Source organism: Amblyomma americanum, chromosome 1 (assembly GCF_052857255.1).
Source record: "Amblyomma americanum isolate KBUSLIRL-KWMA chromosome 1, ASM5285725v1, whole genome shotgun sequence".
Taxonomy (NCBI): Eukaryota; Metazoa; Arthropoda; class Arachnida; order Ixodida; family Ixodidae; genus Amblyomma; species Amblyomma americanum.
Genome location: NC_135497.1, coordinates 358621103 through 358640715, shown reverse-complemented (window position 1 = coordinate 358640715; position 19613 = coordinate 358621103). Strand labels below are relative to the sequence as shown.

At 45.6% G+C, this 19613-nt stretch overlaps 1 protein-coding gene and 1 long non-coding RNA gene across 2 annotated transcripts in view; one reads left to right on the top strand and one right to left on the bottom strand.

Moving 5' to 3' along the window:
• LOC144115602 (uncharacterized) overlaps positions 1-19613 on the bottom strand; it is a 96473-nt gene that overhangs the window by 54581 nt on the left and 22279 nt on the right. The window contains exon 2 of the mRNA XM_077650026.1: positions 15354-15515. Coding sequence (XP_077506152.1) covers positions 15354-15515 — 162 coding nt within the window. The remainder of the gene's footprint in view (positions 1-15353; positions 15516-19613) is intronic.
• LOC144115604 (uncharacterized) overlaps positions 4481-19613 on the top strand; it is a 50775-nt gene continuing 35642 nt past the window's right edge. The window contains exon 1 of the long non-coding RNA XR_013311469.1: positions 4481-4712. This is a non-coding gene — a long non-coding RNA (uncharacterized LOC144115604). The remainder of the gene's footprint in view (positions 4713-19613) is intronic.

The following is a 19613-nucleotide window of genomic DNA, read 5'->3' as shown; positions in this document are numbered from 1 at the left end:
GGTGGGGACACAGCTGCCGGGAGACCTGTGCCCAGGCCAATGGGCCGGAGAGGTTGTGTTTTCGCCAACCGTCAGAATACCGGACCGATCCCTTGACCCATATGCAGGATGTTTCACCTACGGCTGTCAGCAATTTTTGAACAGGCTTTTTGACTTGGAAGAGCACTCTTTTTTTTTCGGCATTGCGTTGTCAGTGGTATAGTGTATTAGAATACAGCTAAGACTTGCGAACTAGAAGGCTGGTTAACTGATAATGAATAGTAAACTTTTTGCGTATTGCAGCTAGGCTCGTTATTTATTGAGAGACTCGTGGCCTACCGTAAGCAATATCCATATCCGAAAGAGTGCTAGCCACATTTACGAACGCGCGTCACACAGCGCAGCGCCTGTCGTGTGCTCTCGGCCCACTCGCTGCTCCCAGTCAGGCGCTGCGAAAACAGCACGTGACACCCGCACACAGGTGTGGTGCGCATTCCTAGGCGTGGCTAGCGCTCTGTCTGGCCACGTGGTTTCGTTTCAACCCGTTTGTGGCCCCCGAAATTCTTTGCGCTGCAGTGGCGACGAGAATAGAATTTTCAAAATTCCAAAAACTGATATGAATATCACTTCGGGAAGGCTACAAGCATCTCAATAAATAAGGAGCTTAATTGACAGTAATAGCTCAAAGTTAACTATTCGGTATTAATTGACCATCCTGCTAGATAGCACGTCCTAGCCGTATTCTGATGCACAACACCGCTGACAACGCTATGCCGAAAACAGTGCTCTCCTAACGAAAAAAAAAAACTATTTCAAACATTGCTGACTGCCTTTGGTGAAACACCCTGTATAAACTGTGGTATTTTATTTCGGTGTCTTGCCGTCTAGCATTTATTTTATGCCTAACGTATCTAATAAATAAGCAATGGAAAGGACAATGCCTGCGACCCGATACAAGATGCAAGCAAACAGCTTTACTCGTGTAGGTTTGTTTTTTCGGAGTCCCTTAGCTGAACGTGTTGTGCAGGTGCTTGCTTTTCAGTTAAAGAACCAGTGCAATTAGGTACCGCAAATTGTATCTCTGCAGAAGCCTATATTTCTAAAGAGAGATGCTCATTATCCTCCGACGTGGCCTGAAGGGACACTGTTGCTCATTTGGACAGTGCGCAAAGGAATTTGCTCCGCATTCTGAATGTGCTAGCTCCTCTACGGCATAACGTTTTCGTGAGTTCTGCGGGTTCTTTTAAACAAAATGTGTTTTCGAAATTTGAAAAAAATATTCATGATGAGATAATAGAAATAGAGAACGCATGACCACAAGCAAAGGTAAAGGGCTGAATTTCGAGACAGCCCCAAATTTAGCAGGGCAGATCCATCACGTCATATTGAATGACGTAATGAGTGTTTACGAAGTGATTCCAAGTATATTTCATGTTTCTAGTGCCATGGGCAGGCACTGAAAGAAAAATGTGAAATCGTGACAAATATTTTTTTCCCATCGAGGAAGGTTTGAAATTTCACTTGAAGTTAATAAAAATGCCTATGAAATAATTCGGCTGCGTGGTTGAAATCCCGCAGATAATATGTATTACATTCAAAGAAGAAACACCAGTAAAGCGTGAAGGTGCATTTTTTTTCCAAAGTAATATATAGAATCAGATGTAATTAACAGGCTAGATAGTCAATAAAGGTAAATCTGCTGCTTAGCTGGCCTATAGAGTTGTAAAAAAAAAAACCTTCGTACACCGCACCAAAACCAATTATTGCCTCTTTTAAACGAATTCATATAGCATTCATTTACTTCTCAATGTGCTTACACAAAGTTAGCAAAGGTTATTGCAGCAGGAAGTTGCACTGACTGCTCGCATGAAAAATTAAATTTGTGCTTTCTTAATATTATGTACGTGTTCTCTTGCGAAAGGTTTGATTCTAGAAACTTTGAAGCTTCCAATTTTCCCCTTAGTTTCCCCCGTTTCTCTCTGACTGTTACGTGTGGTTATACAGTTAGGCGCAGTTAATAAAACACTCAGCACTAATTTTTCTTTGGTGAGGCCACGCCACGGGCACAGAACATAAGTCCTCTTGTACAAAAGGTTTCAAGTCAAAATCTCGTCTCCTTTCTTCTGGCGCAGAGAATCTGGACACTTTTCTGAGATTAACAAAAGAGGGAGGTTGGGGAACTTGCTATTTTAGTGAGAAGAATGAGAATGACACAATAAACGTCCTTTTTTTGTTTCTATCAGATATATTTTTACCACAAGCATATATATCACTGACAAGAGCCGGGGCAAACGCAAAGGACGCGGTCATTCTCACGCACACAAAAACACCGCGGCCAGTGTCAACGAAGCAAAGGTCGAAAGGGCCCTCCAACAAACCGCGCAAGCTCTCAATCTGAGTCCCGGAGGGGTGCGCGAAACCCAGCTCCACACTCGTAGGCGAGGGTCAGCTATGGGATTTCATTACCGTGTGCTTCATCTAGTGCACTCAATCTCGAGGGGTTTATTATGAACCAGAAGGAAAGGGGTGGGGGGGGGGGGGGGGGGTACATGCAAAAAAGAAGAAAGGGTGGGGGTGGTATTCATGCGTTCTTTTTTGGCGCCCCCTTTACCACTTGCTTTTACATCTCGACCTGCCTTTTCCAATATCTTTTTCTGGGTGCCTTAGGCTCTTTTTAGATGTGAGCTTAATGAATAGTGGTGGATGTAATACATCTGTACATTTTAGCACTAACAAGCATGCGAGAAGAGCAGTGGTTCGGTTTTATCAAAATACCGTCGTGAAAGATTTAGTAATGCGTAATAACTGTTGCTGCTTACTCTGTCACTGATCCCTTCTGCCTTTTTAATGTTTACTGCACTCTTAGAGAAGTAGTAAAAGCTACGCTTCCTCACTAACGAAATTGACTGTCTATTACTAACTTATTACGGTTAGCTTGGCTCTTAGAGAGGTTTTTAATAGTTCACGACACTGACTGCGGTGCTGAAAACCAATTTTTTTTTAAATAAAAGCTGGATGCAGTTTGATGACAGAAGTTATAATTACCTTTCGATAAGTCACAGATTTACAGTTATGCAACATATCTTTGCTGAAGAGATAGGCAATACAGGCTATGCAGGTTGTGAGCTCAGGCCACAAAAACTATATCGAGGAGTCGGGTGAAGACTCTGAGAAATGAGTTGCCAACAGAGCCAAGGCTCGCTGGTTATCTAGGTCCGTCGATTGCAGCTAAGAGCTCCAGATTGTGAGTGGAGGATAGGGACGATAAGATGCGGCTTGTACAGTGCTAACTAGAAAAAAAGATATGCACAATATTTGTGACTTATTCAGCAGAATAGTAGCTACTCGGGTCGATATGGGTACGGGTTGTCAGATATCCGAGGTTTGCGAGCATCAAGGCTGAGAAAAGGTGAGCACTTTGTCTGCAGCGGTTTGACTCTTTCTCGTTCGAGACTCTCAAGTTTCGCATGGCTTCGCGTGCGTCGCACAAGGTTGCTTATCTTTTTTTATAGCTTCAGAAACTCTTTGTACGCTTAGTTTACACCATGTGTTTGTCTGAGTGTTTGAGTTGTGGGTTTACACTGAAAAAGCTGCTATCCGTCATTTGTGTTCAGGAGGGACATCGTTTCGCTTTTATTTATAGCAGAGAGAACATCGCAAAGACGTTCCACGTACACGAAAAATGGGACTCAACCACAGACAAGTATGTAAACCATGAAAGAAATTAAATGTCCAGGATGAACATGTGATTTTCTCGTATATCGAAAAGACATTCCTTCCACGTCAGCTCAGTCGGAGTGACCAACTTCCTTTGGACAAGCAGATGACATAGCTTTCTGAATGGTCAGCATCATTTATGCATTAGTGTCCGTTAGTTTGAGCGCCCAGTTTTATGGGTCGGCAACTTCTTCCAAATCCTTCGTTACTAACTACGAAGTCAGCAACACGTGTTTTCATATTAATTTCTTCCTGGTGAGCCTTACGCTCTCTCTTTCCAAGAGTAAACTTTGTTTTTATTGGAAATATATATAGTTTGTTTTCAATGGTTTAATCCGGCGAAAATATATTTTTAGCAAATCCGCTTTCTCAACGTTGGAGCGACTGGGTTAGTCGTGCGATTGCTCCAATGTGTGGCAAATATGATATCTTTACTCCTATCGGTAGAACACGTTTGATTCGTCAGAGCTGCGCATAATTATTTGTTCGATAGCATAATATCTGCTCAGTGGGTTGCGGCGAAACGCAAGCAGCTGTTGAACAAAAACAAAAAATAGAAACACAAACATAACCTGCATGCTATAATACTTTTCTTTTCGCTATTTTTATTAATTATACGATTTGCAGTATGTTACTAGTTGCAAATAGAAAATGCTTCGAGCTTTTTTTTTTTTAACTCGACGTCAGCACCAATGCATCAACAAACGAGGAGAGCATACAATTCGCATGGCGTTAACTAGAGGTCCGATTTTCGCTATAATTATTCAATTTGTTCTAGGTCATCCTCGTCTATCCTTTAACTGCAGACGTCACATGAAAAAAAAAAGGCTAATTGTTTCTATTTGCATGTTTCACAGCGTCGGTGGAGGCATGACGAAATAAGCGCAGTAAAAACGGCTCAATAAAATCATCGTCTCCGCTGTATGTGCCACGATCGCGTGTGTCATCGGCAGTGCTGAGTGGTCTGAACTTTCTTCGGAATTGGAGGCCTGGGCTGCCGGTACCTGCGAGAGGGCGTAAGGCACTTCTATCACTTTCACTTTCTTTTGTTTTTGCAAATGTGTGTGTCAGCACAATGACATTTTCTTATTACATACAGTGCGCTTTCAGTGGTAGGCTTATGGTCAGAATCAGGCTGAACTGGTCGAGGATCAATTTGGAGGCCATGTGCACACTACGCCCAGATCAAGTCATTACCAAAGGCGGAACAAAGGGCCGTAGGTAAGGATGTCGACGAAGTTATTGCCACAGTTGCATGCCTGACGTCTCCCATCCTCGAGTAGGCGTACGTACGAGCAAATATATAAACCTGTTACACCTGATGTCAAGCGCATGCTGGAAAGTACGTCCTCAGCTGTCATTTCCTTGAGAGACCAGGGTCGTCGAGGGTAGACCGCTGATTTCAAACCTCATCTCCAGTGCAAGCATTTGCTACAATCTGCCCCCCCCCCTTCCCTCTTGCTCCTTTTCCCGCGCTTTTTTTCTTTATTTTTCAAATGAAAAGAAAACAAAGGAGATGAACCTCCTCGCGAACCGTGACCGTCGTCAGCGCGTTTTCCTGGCCCAGTAGCAGTTCCTGCCGTGGCGTGTATGCAAGGGAGGCCTAAAGAAACAAAGCAGAGTCTCCTGAGAGGGAGCGGGGCTATGTAACGGAAGAGATTGATTGGATTGGTCGTGCGCCTGCTCTGTGTCCCAGAGACTCGCCCCGGGCTATTGACACAACATTAGAAAAGAGCGCGCGCGCTGCCAGCGCCCGTGGATCGGGGTTCGTCGCCGAGGCTGCACCGCCCGGCCGACTCCTTTCCCGGCAGAGTTACCAGTTGGCCCGGCGGTGCGAGCAGCCAGATGGCACCAGCGTACGCATAGGACAAAGTGGCCCTTCGCGTGGACATTTATCCGCCCTCTGGCGCGAGAAAGGAGGGCAGAGGGGAAAACAACCTACCCGTAGTCTGTTCCTTGTCAAAGGTGTCCTTAATGCTGTGGCATTGAACGCTCTGTATCGAATTCATTGTGCACAAGGACAACGAGAGGCGAAATCACCATTTACTCTTTTGCCAACATGCACACATTGCTAAGATATACAAATTTGACAAAACAGACTAGCTTTAATGACACCGGTGTCATACATACGAAGACGACTGCGCTCTGAATAGGACGTACGGAACGATTTTCAACACTTCTCATACACTTGTTGCATTTGCAGAGAGTCCAGCAGTATCAGACTGGTCCACTTCAAATTTCTCTATTCTAATATGCCTATACAGCGAAAATACAACCGGTAAATGATATAGGAATTCAGGTTTTAAGATGAACAGCCGAGCATCGAGGTACTCAGTGTCTCGGGACCTCCTTGAAGACGGACTCGGGTTGCACGGTTGCGGGCGAGACAAAAACAAGCGTCGGCGGGCAATCGAATTCGCGTTGAGCAGCCGGCACAAAACAACGCTCTCTGTTCCTCGCCCCGCTCGAGAGACCCTCCGCGCACGCTGTCGCTCCGTCGGGGTCGCGAGGGGCGGCGACTGCGCCGGCGAGCACGCACACACAAACACCGACGCGCCATTGTGTAGACTGATCTCGACGAACCCGTTTCGCGCTTATCGAAAGATAATATTATTGTTCCCTCCCCCTCCCTCCCCAGGTAGAGCGAGTGGCCGGAGATTGAAGAGGAGTAACGCCGAGACCTGATCTCGGGGCGTTAGGCTCTCTTCTATCTTCTTCTCTTGTCTCTGGCACTGCTCCCCTTCCCAACGATCTGCCTGCGCGCGACCAACAGCAACTGCACTCGAATTCCACGGCGATTGCGTGCTTTTGAAGGGCGCTGCGTATAGAAAGCACGCTCCCCTCGGCCAGCAGCAACAATTAGATTTCTTCGTTCCCCCGAGGCCTTCCCGGAAAAGACCACATGCGTAGTCATGCTCTGCGGGTCATCGCCGTGTTCTTCCGCTCGCTCTAAAAGAAGACTTCAGACCGTGGTTATATCGTGTGTGGAATGGATAACCGTTTTCAGCGTGGGGTCCACAATTTTCCCTCAAGTCTAAAATTCTGCCTGGCCGAGTTCACGCGATTAAAAAGCGGCTGTTCGCGACAGCTTCTCTCCCAACATCTTCAAGATATCTGGGAACGCTTCGTCCTTCAGGAAGTGTTCTATACGGCTCAATGCGCGCTCCAATTCCTAAACTATAGTCAAGTAAACGGTGCATGTAAAGCGCGTGCCTTCAAGGAGGCTCAGCGGCTGAGGCGATGAAGCTGCAGTGGTCGAGGTTTAATGCAGGTACGAGGCGGTGGCGACGGCCGCAATTTATATAGGAGGCCACTCTAGTAATCAGAAAGTACATCTCCAATTCACTTAACTCAATGATGCTAACTGGGCAGTGCGTCACAAACCGGCTGCACGAGCAGAATAAAAACGCCAAGGGGCGTCTCGAATAGACATCAAAGTATCCTCTTCCCAGAGCGCAGTGGCCATGCGCCTTTCGGTAAAACGCCCCGACAGTGAAGAGCGAGAACGAGCTCAGCAGGAATATCGCCCAGTCGCTTAATATATATCTCACTCATAACCAACCTCGAGCTTCAAGCTATACGCTGCATTCATTTATTTTGTTGATATCCTGACTGGAACTGTTGCCCGTCCAAACGTTATATTTCCGCACTGCTGTGCAAAATGAATGTTTAAACTGCGTTCGCATAGACAGAAGAGAAAACAGTGCTGAATTCAATAGAATTGTTCGAAAAACGCTCGTCTATGCCGAGATATTGATGCGCGTTACAAAACCGCAGAATGCAAAACCAAGCATGGTATGGGAATATTTTCAAATCCTTCTATATAGGCATGTCTTGCGAGAGTAAATGTCTGGGTTAGTTGTTTAGCCATTAGGGAAAAAAACTGAGGGGATGCAGAAAGAAAAAAAAAACGGAAGACAAGAGGTCTGGTCCTGCTGTTAGCTCTGGTATCTGGTCTTGCTTGCTCTCATCTCTGTATTCTGTTTGTCTGCTGTGCGCTATAATATTGCTACGATAATTTCTTGTCAATTACGGGTTTTCTGTGAGAACAGAAATTGTCGGAAATGTATTTCAGAGGGACGAAAGTTTATGAACCTTGAAGGAAAGCCAACACGTTTCGCTTGCACGTAAATTCGCACTCAGCTAGGACACGCACGTTATTTACTGAGTGTTGTACGGCATTTAACATTAGAGAGTCAAAAAGGGGCCGTTTGTATGAATGCGTAAAGCGAAATTAAGCAAGAAATTGCTAGTTCTGATAGTTTAAACGTCAGCTACGCATAGTAACTTGAATGGCCTCAGGCAACGCCTGCTGCGTCTTACGGGATAGTCCTTCCTTCACTTTTTCCTTCCTGCGGTCAATGTTCATCTTTTTGCTTGCTTGTCTCTTTAGCGTAACATGATTCCCTGATGATTTTTATTATTTAAAATTGCAAGATTATGGAATAACCTATTTGTTGTACCCAAGGGAGACAACGTCCTGATGTGAGCCTCGGCTGCCCTCACAAGTCCAAATAAATTTTTGACAAAATAAAACGGCACTTCATAACTGGCTTCCCACCCGTCGGGACCCTGTATATATAATGTGCGTGCCTTCAAGTCATAACCGAGACCAACGCTCCTTGACATCGGTTACGAGTGGAACTGTGCCAGAGGCATGTTCGTTTCGTTTTCGTACGGCGGAATGAACATATCTCCCGAATGCACTAATTCTTTATTTGCGCATTTTATATAGGCAGAATGCAAGCGCATCCACAAAGACGCCGCTTTTAACTGCGCCTGCATGCTGTGCTAAGTTAAGGCCGACATTCTCTGGGATCACGTCGGGTTTTGATATGTTTGTATTACACATGCTTAGAATGACTTCCTTTTTATTCCCTCATGTCTTTCGCATTGAGACTCTTTTGAATCTACTCACGATGGAAGCACTTCGTACCTGAAAAAAAAAGCGGCGTGCGTGAATTGCTTTCTCTATATCGCATTAAAAAAAATGGAGGGAGTAGGGTCAAGGGGAGAGCGGAAAGCCGACGATTTTCGGCATCGCCCTCGGTCACGCTATTTGTGCTGCGCCCCGTACAGGCAGAGCTGGGCTGTTCGCGGTTCGGGCAAGTCCATGGCGCAGTTCATTTTAATCGGCTTTCTGTCCCCCTTGCTAGTAGGAAAACCGCAGATAGAGCACACAAACACGGGGGCTTCGGGGAAGAAAAAAAGAGAAGGCTTTTTTTTTTCTTTGGACGCGCTTGTCCCTTTTGGCTGCTCCCGTCACGCCGCCATTGTGACGCACGTGTTTGGCGAAGTGTTATACTGCCACGTAACCGTATTACAAGCACTGCACTCTCGCTCGTAACCCAGTTACGTAGCACAGATACATGCATCCGTATAGGTGCGACCACTACTACAGGCTACTCTCTTTTTGCACGTGTGTGCACGAGCACGAGCGATGGAAAGAGACGAGAAAAGCCTGGGGTCAAGAGCCCGTGCACACAACGTTCACTCAACTGAACGCACCGATTTTGGTGTGCCCCTTCACTAGGCATTTTTTTTTTTACAACGGGAAACGGTTTTAGCTCCCATTCACGGCAAAATCAGGCGAACATCGCCCCGAAACCGCACCGAAGCCGTCGTGAAATTGAATTCGAAACTAAAGCCAAAACTATCCGAAACTTTCCGTGCGAACTGTACCCGGCAGAAAAACCAATGCTGGTGTAAACACAGCAGCTCCGTTTCCTGAAGCCTTAGCTATGTGTTCGAATTGCTGTATAGCACCTGCTAGTGACTCAATCGTTGGCGTCATCGTCGTCATCCTTCTTTCGTTCCTTTGTGTCGTTATTGGCAGCTTTGTGTGACCGCACGTGAAGTTGGAAAAGCGGCCAAGTGCATCGAAAAGTTGGTAAGCCCGAAGACGAGCGGGAGAGGGTCACGGCGCGCCAACCGGCGAAAGCAGGGAGGCACGGAAAGTACGCTCCCACCATGAAAAAGATAAGAGCTGATCACAGAGACACGTAAAAGGCACCAAAACTAGCGAGGGACACTAAGGTTGGTGCCAGACCGGAAGAGAAGTCGCTGATGGCGGCAGCTTCGGAAGCCGCGAAGGCAGCCAGACGACAAGCGACTATATATATATATATATATATATATATATATATATATATATATATATATATATATATATATATATATATATATATATATATATATATATATTTACAGACAAGTTCAAGGAAAAAGAGGGGCTCGTTTGACAAACATATTAAGGGGAGCAACAGTTACACGAAGGTGCATAGGGGAATGTTTCTATTTATTTATTCTTTTTTTAAATATGTAGTACTGATTCCCCCCCCCCCCCCCCCCCAGTGAAAGAATAATACTTCGATTAAACTGTCGCTTAAAGGAAATTACTTATGAAACAGCAGAAAAAACAACCATACCGCCGGTGGGATCCGAACCCACGACCTACGAATGCAATGTCGCGTCCGGTGCTCTACCAACTGAGCTACGGCGACGGATGTCCAATCTGCTGCTCTCGTGGGTATTTATGTTTTTTGGGTGTAAGCGAACCTTGAGAGTGTTCACCAGCGCCACCCTCGTCCCTAGCGATGGACGTAGCATGTCCTGTATTACCGCGAGAGTGACGTGAATCGTCATCTAACGGCGAGGGCGGAAACTGTGCGAGAGCCCTCTTACGCTACCTATGGCATCAAGACTGCCAGAACCGAGACCCTCGTTAAGCTATTAGCAAAGTTGAGGAAATAAGGGGCGTTATATATATATATATATATATATATATATATATATATATATATATATATATATATATATATATATATATATATATATATATATATATATATATATATATATATATATATATATATATATAGCAGACAATTCAAGTGAAACGAGGAGCTCGTTTGACAAACATATTGGTTTCGGTGACTGTTGGCTTCCTTCATATGTTTGTCAAACGAGCCCCTCATTTCATTTGCCTTCTGTGCTAATAGCTTAACGGGGGTCTCGGCTCTGGCAGTCTTGATGCCACAGGTAGCATAAGAGGGCTCTCGCATAGTTTCCGCCCTCGCCGTTAGATGACGCTCCACGTCGCACTCGCGGTATTACAGGACGTGCTACGTCCGCCGCTACGTCCGCCGACGAGGGTGGCGCTGGTGAAAACTGTCAAGGTTCGCTTACACCCAATAAACATAAATACCCACGAGAGCAGCAGATTGGACAGCCGTCGCCGTAGCTCAGTTGGTAGAGCACCGGATGCGATATTCGGAGGGCGTGGGTTCGGATCCCACCGGCGGCATGGTTGTTTTTCTGCTGCTTTATAAGTAATTTTCTTCAAGCGATAGATTAATCAAAATATTATTCTTCCATTGATTGGCACTGCAAATTTAAAAAAAAAGAAAAAGAACATTTCCCTATGCACCTCGGTTTCGGTGACTGTTGGCTTCTTTCATATATATATATATATATATATATATATATATATATATATATATATATATATACAAACTTAGGAAAGGAGCCAACAGTCACCGAAACCAAGGTGCATAGGGGAATGTTTAATTTTTTTAATGTGTAGTGCTAATCAGTGGGATAATAATACTTGCATTATTCTATCGCTTAAAGAAAATTACTTATAAAGCAGCAGATAAACAACCATGCCGCCGGTGGGATCCGAACCCACGACCTCCGAATATCGCGTCCGGTGCTCTTTCGGTATTTGGAGGTCGTGGGTTCGGATCCCACGGGGGGCATGGTTGTTTTTCTGCTGCTTTATAAGTAATTTTCTTTAAGCGATAGAATAATGCAAGTATTATTATCCCACTGATTAGCACTACACATTTAAAAAAATTAAACATTCCCCTATGCACCTTGGTTTCGGCGGCTGTTGGCTCCATTCCTAAGGTTGTCAAAACGAGTCCCTCATTTCCTTAACTATATATATATATATATATATATATATATATATATATATATATATATATATATATATATATATATATATATATATATATATATATATATATATATATATATATATATATATATGTATATATATATATATATATGTATATATATATATATATATATATATACAAGATGGAGGTAGCATAAGATGGGTTGTTGAGCCTAGGTGCGGAGGCAGCGAAAGGCACAACGTTGCTTGCATGACGTTCCCCTTGAAGCGACGGAGTCGAGCGCGCTGAAGCTGTCATTGTCGCATCGCTCTTTTTCGCACTCATGGAACTTCCGCTTAGAGAGTAGTTACCCACAATGCACGTGTTTCACCTTATCGAGAAGGATATTTTTTTGCCGGTGTCCTAAGTTTGTGGTACCTGTGGTTGCGCCTCGCACTTTGTTCTTCAGCCATAGCAAATGATACTGACAGAAGCCCTTAATAAAAGAGGCTGGTTTTGTAACCTATGCAGGGGGGTCAAGGGAAACAGGCAACAACTGATGGAGCAAGCCAGCTGTTAAAGGAAATTAAAATAAAAAAAAGCGAGCATTAAACTGCAGTGGTAATACATGTGAAACGCGTTAATGATGCGACATTTCATCACAATGTGCACGAAATCTACTTACGTATATTTCGATTCCTATTCCCGAATAGTTTCACTCTTGTTAAGTAACTATAAACTATTATCCCTGTTACTTTCAGTGCCTTACTGCTACACTCTAGTTTATATAACGAACTACTAAAGGCAATTTTTATTTATAGTGCTCTACGTTTTCACGTAAATATCGATACTAAAGGGTTTTTTTCACCAGTAGTTCATTTCGTACAGACCAGGTGAAATACAATTTATAGCCGAAAACCCTGCAACAAGAAAATGTAGCTTGATAGTGCAAGATATTCAAGCTGAACTAGGCAGAAATTAACGACTATCATGCCCCTTCTACAGTGGTGTATGCGTTTGTAGTCACTTTAATACCCCTCATGTAAAGCCATCACCCAAGGGCCCTTGAGGTATCTGCGACAAATAAATAAATCCCCTCGTTAAAGCTTCCTATCTCCGGCATGGCTTGCAGTCAGGATAAATTCGACAGGCACCTTTTTAAAAAGCGGTCGCGAAACCACCTGGCATCTCATTAACATGACGAGCTTGAACATTGTCGAATCCTTCAAGTGGGCGCTGTAATATTATATGTTTTCTTAGCATATACGAGCAAAGGCGAGGCTCTCCTGCGCAGTAGTGGATATGCGCCTTCAGCATTTATGTACGCCTCCATGCAGATACTTGCGAATGCGGAGCTCTTCGTTGCTTCCGTGTTACGAAAACTTCTGCGGGAAACTGTAGATTTTATTCCTCGGTGTCTTGTAATGAATTGGACGCTTGACAAAGCGGTATAAGCGAGCTATTGTTCGTGCTTAATTTTCTCAATACGTCAGAGCGGATCGACGTTTTTTAGGTTTTTATACGAAAGCAAATACCGCCCACATTCAGTGTGGACATGATACTTAAGACATTTCGTGTTGCTACTGGACTGATACTGAACGCAAAGAATGAGAACATGTATTCTACTATAAGCATAACGGGATGAGGTAAGAAACGCGAGTGAAGAAGAAGAAATGATAATGGGCAGGGCAGGGCATGTAATGCGAAGGCAAGGTAACCGATGGTCGTTGGTGGTAATATAGCGTATTCCAAGGGGAGGCAAGGTAGCAGGATGCGGCGGAAAGTCAGGGAGGCGGCTGAGATTTAGAAGTTTGCAGGGATAGGGCGACGGCAGCTGTCACAGGCAAGGAATAATTGTAGGGATATGGGGTAGGTCTTTGCCCTGCAGTTGGCGTGGTTAAGCTGATGATGATGATGATGAATCCCGGCTTTGCGATTTAGTACATCCTTCAAAATCCCGATAAAATCTCTCGCTTCAGATTATCTGGCAGTAAAATGACACGCAGCATCTGTGTTGTCCAACCTACGGAGATAAGTAGTAAAATTAAAACAAAAAATGGCACACATTTTCCTCCCTGATAGAAACAAGATTGCGGCACTACTCCGCTATGCCCAGGTGCCGCCAGACGCGCGTCTGTGAAACGAAGTCCTGCTTGCCGCCTTAGTATATACGCAAGTAGAGCTGGCGAGGATTTACAACCTAGTGCGGGTCTTGTGAGTAAGCGCCAGGATTGCAAAGCTAGATTAGCTAAAGGAACTGACAAGGTTATCGAGAGCACGCATAGTGGGGAACCACTCGTTGTCTTTTAGGCAGTCCCATGGAAGCGGCGTCTTTTGTAGATGTCGGCAAGATTACGGACGCTGGCATCTTGGATACTTTTATCGGGCTCATTCAAAGTGACGATGAACGACAGAGCGGTGAGCACGGACACGCGACAGATTTATTCGTGAATACTTATCTAAGGGGCGCTCGTGTTTGCAAACTTCCCCTCGGGCCTATATTTCCCCACGACGAAGTGAGTCGTTTATTGCGCCATATTTTACGCGACGAAAGAAGCCATCAGGCCGCGCTTTGAGAAATCAAGGGTAGATAGAAGCCGCATTGCATACACACAACTGTGAAATGTCAAATTATGCTCTGCGCAGTCTCTTGTGATGGGGAAAAATTACTGGCCTGTGCATAGACAACTAAGCATATTTTTATGGTTGTGAAAGAAGTCATATGCAGTTGAGCCCGAAGCGGTGGTGTCTGAGGTTACGCTTTGTCGGCTTGCCCGTGAATAGCCCTGCGTATACACTGGGTTATTCAGGGTTATGCAGGGTTATTCGTTGGGCACTGTGGGCACTTTGTTGACCCAAAGTGCGGTGAGGCGAAAGCCTTTAGCGCGGTGCTGCTGCTTGTGTCACTGAAGTGTGGTTAAGATGTTGATTAAGTACAAAACTGTTCCTGAATCTTAAATGCTGGAGACACTGGAGGGCGTTTGGCAGGCATCCGTCTGATTCAACGCCTTTCCGCAAACACTCTCCAGCGTCCTTACGCTAGGCAAAAATTATTGTAGGACTGTAAAAAGAAGTCAGAATAAAGTGTCCCTGCCCGTGCCCCAGAGTATAACGGGCAAGGAGAACGACATGTGCCTTCGCAGGAAGTAGCGTAGTCGCTATCACTCTCTACTGCGCAACGGAAGGATTCTGGTTCGAATACCGCCGTGCACAAGGGTTTTTTTCTTATCGAGTTGACGTCATTTGACTGACAGCTATAGTGTGACAGATTTCAAGGACGGACGGGCAACAATGAGCCATTAAAGGCTTCCTCCTTAACATAGACACTGCATGCTTGCTACAATCACACTGTGCAAGCACTGCGATGGAAGCGAAGTGTAGCTGTTATTCCAAACACTTATTAAGGAGCTGAGGCTCCATAGTATCTCACGTAACTTTCGGTTTGGACGCGCCGAGGTCGTTCCTCGATTTTAGCGGGCATACAACTCTCGCAATTTAGGCAGGTGGAATTGCAGGGTGATCTGATAGGGGCACAAATCTTCCTTGGCCTCTACATAGTTACCCGTGAAAAAAATAAATAAAAGAGTCGTCCAGCCAAAAATTCCAGAAGAATTGTCGTGCTCATTGCCGCAGTAGCGCGGGAGCTCGCCGTTCAGCGCTTGTTAGAGAAAATGCGCGAGGCTGAAGAGAGCTGGCGAAAGTCTGGCCCCTGAAGAGACGCCAGCTGCTGCGTGTGACGGCGGTGCTACTCACCGGGCGACAGCAGGTGGGCATCCGAAGGCGGGTAGAAGTGGAGGAAAGGCCAGAGTGGGGGCGGCTGGTCTGCCCGCAGTCCGATCGGCCACAGGGGTGGCAACAGCGGGTCCAGAAGCCAATTTCCCGGTCGGGGAAGGCCCGACAGTGTCGGCAGGCCTCCTGCGGTTGCAGAGTACGTAAACAGACAGTCCACTGCGATGAAACGCCGAGTGGAAGAGTATCTTTTTTTTCTTCTTACAAGTACATTACGGCTTGCAGAATTGTTAATGCTGTTCATGTTAAGTCATGCAGTCTTCGAATACATAAGGTATTGAACGGACAACTCATTTATCCATATATTTTTCCTTTTATCTACTCATTTATTTTGAAATTCTGCCCACGCAATCTGGGCTCAGCAGAAGTGGCTTCGTCGGATAACAAGCATGCGCTAATATGAAGGAAAAAAAGTAAAAAGTAGTTATCGATACTAACAGCGAAACTGAGAAATGAGAAAGTGGCGGGTCAAAATTTGAACGTGATTTGTTTGAAGAACGTCTCGGGGCAAAGAGTTTTGTTCCGACATAATTTCGGAAAAATAACTGTTCTTAATTAATACTTGCTCTGGCAGAGACGGGTCAGCGGGTGTTTGCAGGTATGTTGAGCCCATGTCATAGTCTGATAATTTGAGCTCTTGCACGTGTTGGCCGAGTTATTATAAAATCCCCCATAACGCAGACACGTACACAGGTGAGCCGACTGATATACGAAATTCCTGAGTGCGTATATAACAGGTTTTTCAGGGAAGTCCGCCACTATTTTTTAAGAATAGGCTTTTTGAGGTAACAGTACGGTTGTTGCGACATCGTAATACTAGTGCTGGCGAACACCAAAAAAACGACTGAATCGTTTTAACTATAGCAAGCTGGTCAACTAAATTCTAATAGTTAATTTTTTCCTATTTGAGTTGGACGCCGTGTTTTAATTATAGATATGTGCCTGGCTGTTAGCATTAGCCATATCTGTTTTTAGAATATCAAAAACGCGATTTACGACTGTGCTGTGGCTCGACAAACTTAGGCGTAATTCGAAAACCCGGCGATGGCGGTGAGCGCTCAATGAAGTCCATCAAATCGCGTCACTTCAAACCAGGCGCCAATCTCAAATAGTTAAAAAGTTACCTATTACAATTTAATTAACCAGCTTACTGGTTAAAGTGATTCACCGGGTTTTTGGTCTCCGCGAACACCACAGACCACCATAAAAAAGAAAGGTTGCACTTCCGACTGTGCCACAATGCTGAGGCTTCGCAATGTAGGGTGTGATTATTACATCCAGGTGAAGTCACATATAAGAAAAAAAATAAGACCGAGGCTCAGCACAGCAGTCTGTCAACTAAATATGAAGAACTTTGTATGCACCTCACCTCACTCAGAAATTTTTATGACATTGCACTGTGAAAACACTGGTTCCAGCGAAGCCAAAGTAAATTCTAATTGCTGACACCATAAATGTACCATGGATTCATGAATAGTTGCGCTGAAGAGCACAACTCGCACAGCAAGAAGTTCTTTTAAACTATTATTAATTTAACCTCAGCAAAACCATTCCCAATTGAAATTTTAGGGCAAATGGGTTAATTGAAGGTTATGATCGCATGTCGGGAGCCGCGCGCTTTGGAGCATGAGAATCCTTGAGGTGAGAAAAGAAAGAATTCGTCGCCCTACGGCACATCTCTTGAAGGCGTCTTCATTTGTAATACTCTTCTTATATTTAGGTTTTTGAATGAATTAAACACTCAATATGATTTTGAACGCTTTTATTGTATGCTCTTATCTTTAGAGCAACGGGACGAGGGCAACAGATGGACGAAAACGTTGAGGGGCAGCAAACACAGCCCAACAGTTAGTGCTTTCGAACGCTTTAATGCGCTGAACATCTTTTTGCCAGCTAAGCCTGTTTTAACTGGCTCACGACGGCCTTTGTTGCATTGCAACTCATTAAGAGGAGCAAAACTGTGCTACCAGAACAAGCAGTGAAGAGCCACAAAAACATACGGCCTCGTTCCACAACGCATGTGATTACTAAATATCTGCGAAATATACTAAATAGAAAAAGCGAGCAGGATTTCGGCAAGCGTTACTCTACATTGCAATGTTTACTATACAGATCTCCTTCAGAATCTGTGTGTCTGTCTTCGTTTGCAACCGTTTGCTGTCATAACGATCGCTGGCGAATTCGCGCTTTCTTTGGCGTAATTTTTGCGAATGGCATTCGCCCACGTCCACTACGACCTGCGACACTTCTCCGTAGCCTATCTGAGCTCACAGAAAAGAGCATGTTTGGTTTCGATTAACACCACCTGAGACACGCATCCAGGAGTCGGCCGCTACTAAATTACGAGGGATTGGTTATATGGCGGCTGATGGGATCCGTTGCAGATAACAAAGACACGACTCGAATGCATGGACTGCAGTAATATAAAGAAAGAGAGCTCCGACATGATGTCGGAAGCAGCCGCACACACACAGCTGCATGCATTGCTCGATGAAGTCTTGTGCCAAATACGCAGTCACGCCTTTGGAATCGGACAGCGCATGTGGAGGCGCACTATGTGGGGTCTCGTTCAATCTACTAATACACCAAGGGAGGGGGATGAGTGGCCAGAAAACCTTCGCCCATTAATTTAGAAGAACACTGTATCTCATTTCGCAATAATTTCTTGAAATACAGCAGCGGTGGCCTATTGTTCCTTTAGCATCCTCCTGACATGCGGGAGGTGCGTGCTTCGATCACCAGTGAAGCCGAGTACCCATCGGTGTTACAATGGGTACAAGCTTCCCACTGTCCTGGCGCCCAGCTTACCTGTTGGGAAATGCTTTGAGAATGGGTACCTGATCTCACCTTGAGTGGACAAACATATTACGCCACACAGCTCTTTGGTCAAAGATATTTTTACACCCTCTTTAAAAAAAAAAATCACCACCATCAGCATAATTCCTTTAAGTGACTCCAGAGATAGTTCCTTTCCCTTTTTTTTTATGAGGACGGTTGTTAGCACTACACAAATGCTAGTCGGTAATAAGAACTTGTTTGCCAGCTCAGCCGATATGTGATCATTAGGGGCAACAATTATCCCGGTTCTTCACGTTTCATTTCAATCGCCGCAACCATTAATCCTTTGGCAACACAATATATCAAGCTTAATACGGCGGTTTCTCCGCATTGGCAAAGGCTCGGGTGGACGCGACAAAGGAAAACAAAAAAGGCAGGATGCGCAAGAGAGGCAACAACAAGACTTCCAGCGTTTCGTGGCATTACAAATTCATTCGTCAGGCAAGCAGTAATAACAGCCGGACTTGGCAGCGGCGGATATAAAGCATCGCCAAGTAACAAGAACACGATGCCCCCCTACCCTAGCCCGCTGCTCCCCAGGAAGAGATGCGCCCGCAAGGACAGCCACTCGCAATAAGCTGAGCGGTTCCTTTTTTGTGCCGGCTTTATACTGCTTCTGAGTCGCGGCGTTTTATAATAGAACGGTCGGAGAGCTTCCGGCGTGTGAGCGCATCTGTGGAATGGAAGAGCCAGGTTGACGCCGCCACCACCGGAGTTGTGTGTGTGCGCGCGTGAGTCCTTCCTGCCTCCCCTCGGAGGGGCCGGACGCAGACCATAAACGCGTACAGGCGAGTGAGGGGGCAGCCCGCGCTGCTGTAATGGCATTTGGAAAAAGACGATCGCAGAGAGCACGGAAGCGCGTATTGGATCTGATCAAATATTCAGCGCCATCAGAGTAAGCGCTGCCGCTGCAGGAGTCGCTACGTCCGGCGTCCTAAACATTGGCCGCGGGCTCCTACGCCGCCGCCGACGTCTCTGTTTATCGGCGCACCGGTTCGCGCTGATAACAGATTGTCCCAGTAACAGGACGCGACGCTTTTCCAGAGGCCCCGCGCGAGAAGAGAGTCCCCCACGCTCCGGCGTTGCTGAGCTCCCCCCTCCCCCATCCGCAGACAGGGGGAGTCCACTTGTTTGCTCGCTAAGCTCAGCGCGTGGCACGGACACGGGCTCGACGCAAACGTTATTTTTATAATGCAGCAAATCGTTCACGACGAGCCGTCCAGCGTCGGAAAAGGTTTGCCCACGCGACGCTGTGCCGGGGCGCTTTTCTTTTCACCGTGTTCCGGTCGTCTCCGCGGTTCGCTGCAGCGCGGTCATTTTCTCTTCTCTGTGCGCTAGTCTTTCGGCAACTCCGGCTGCTGTCGCTGGGAAAAATATCCCCCCCCC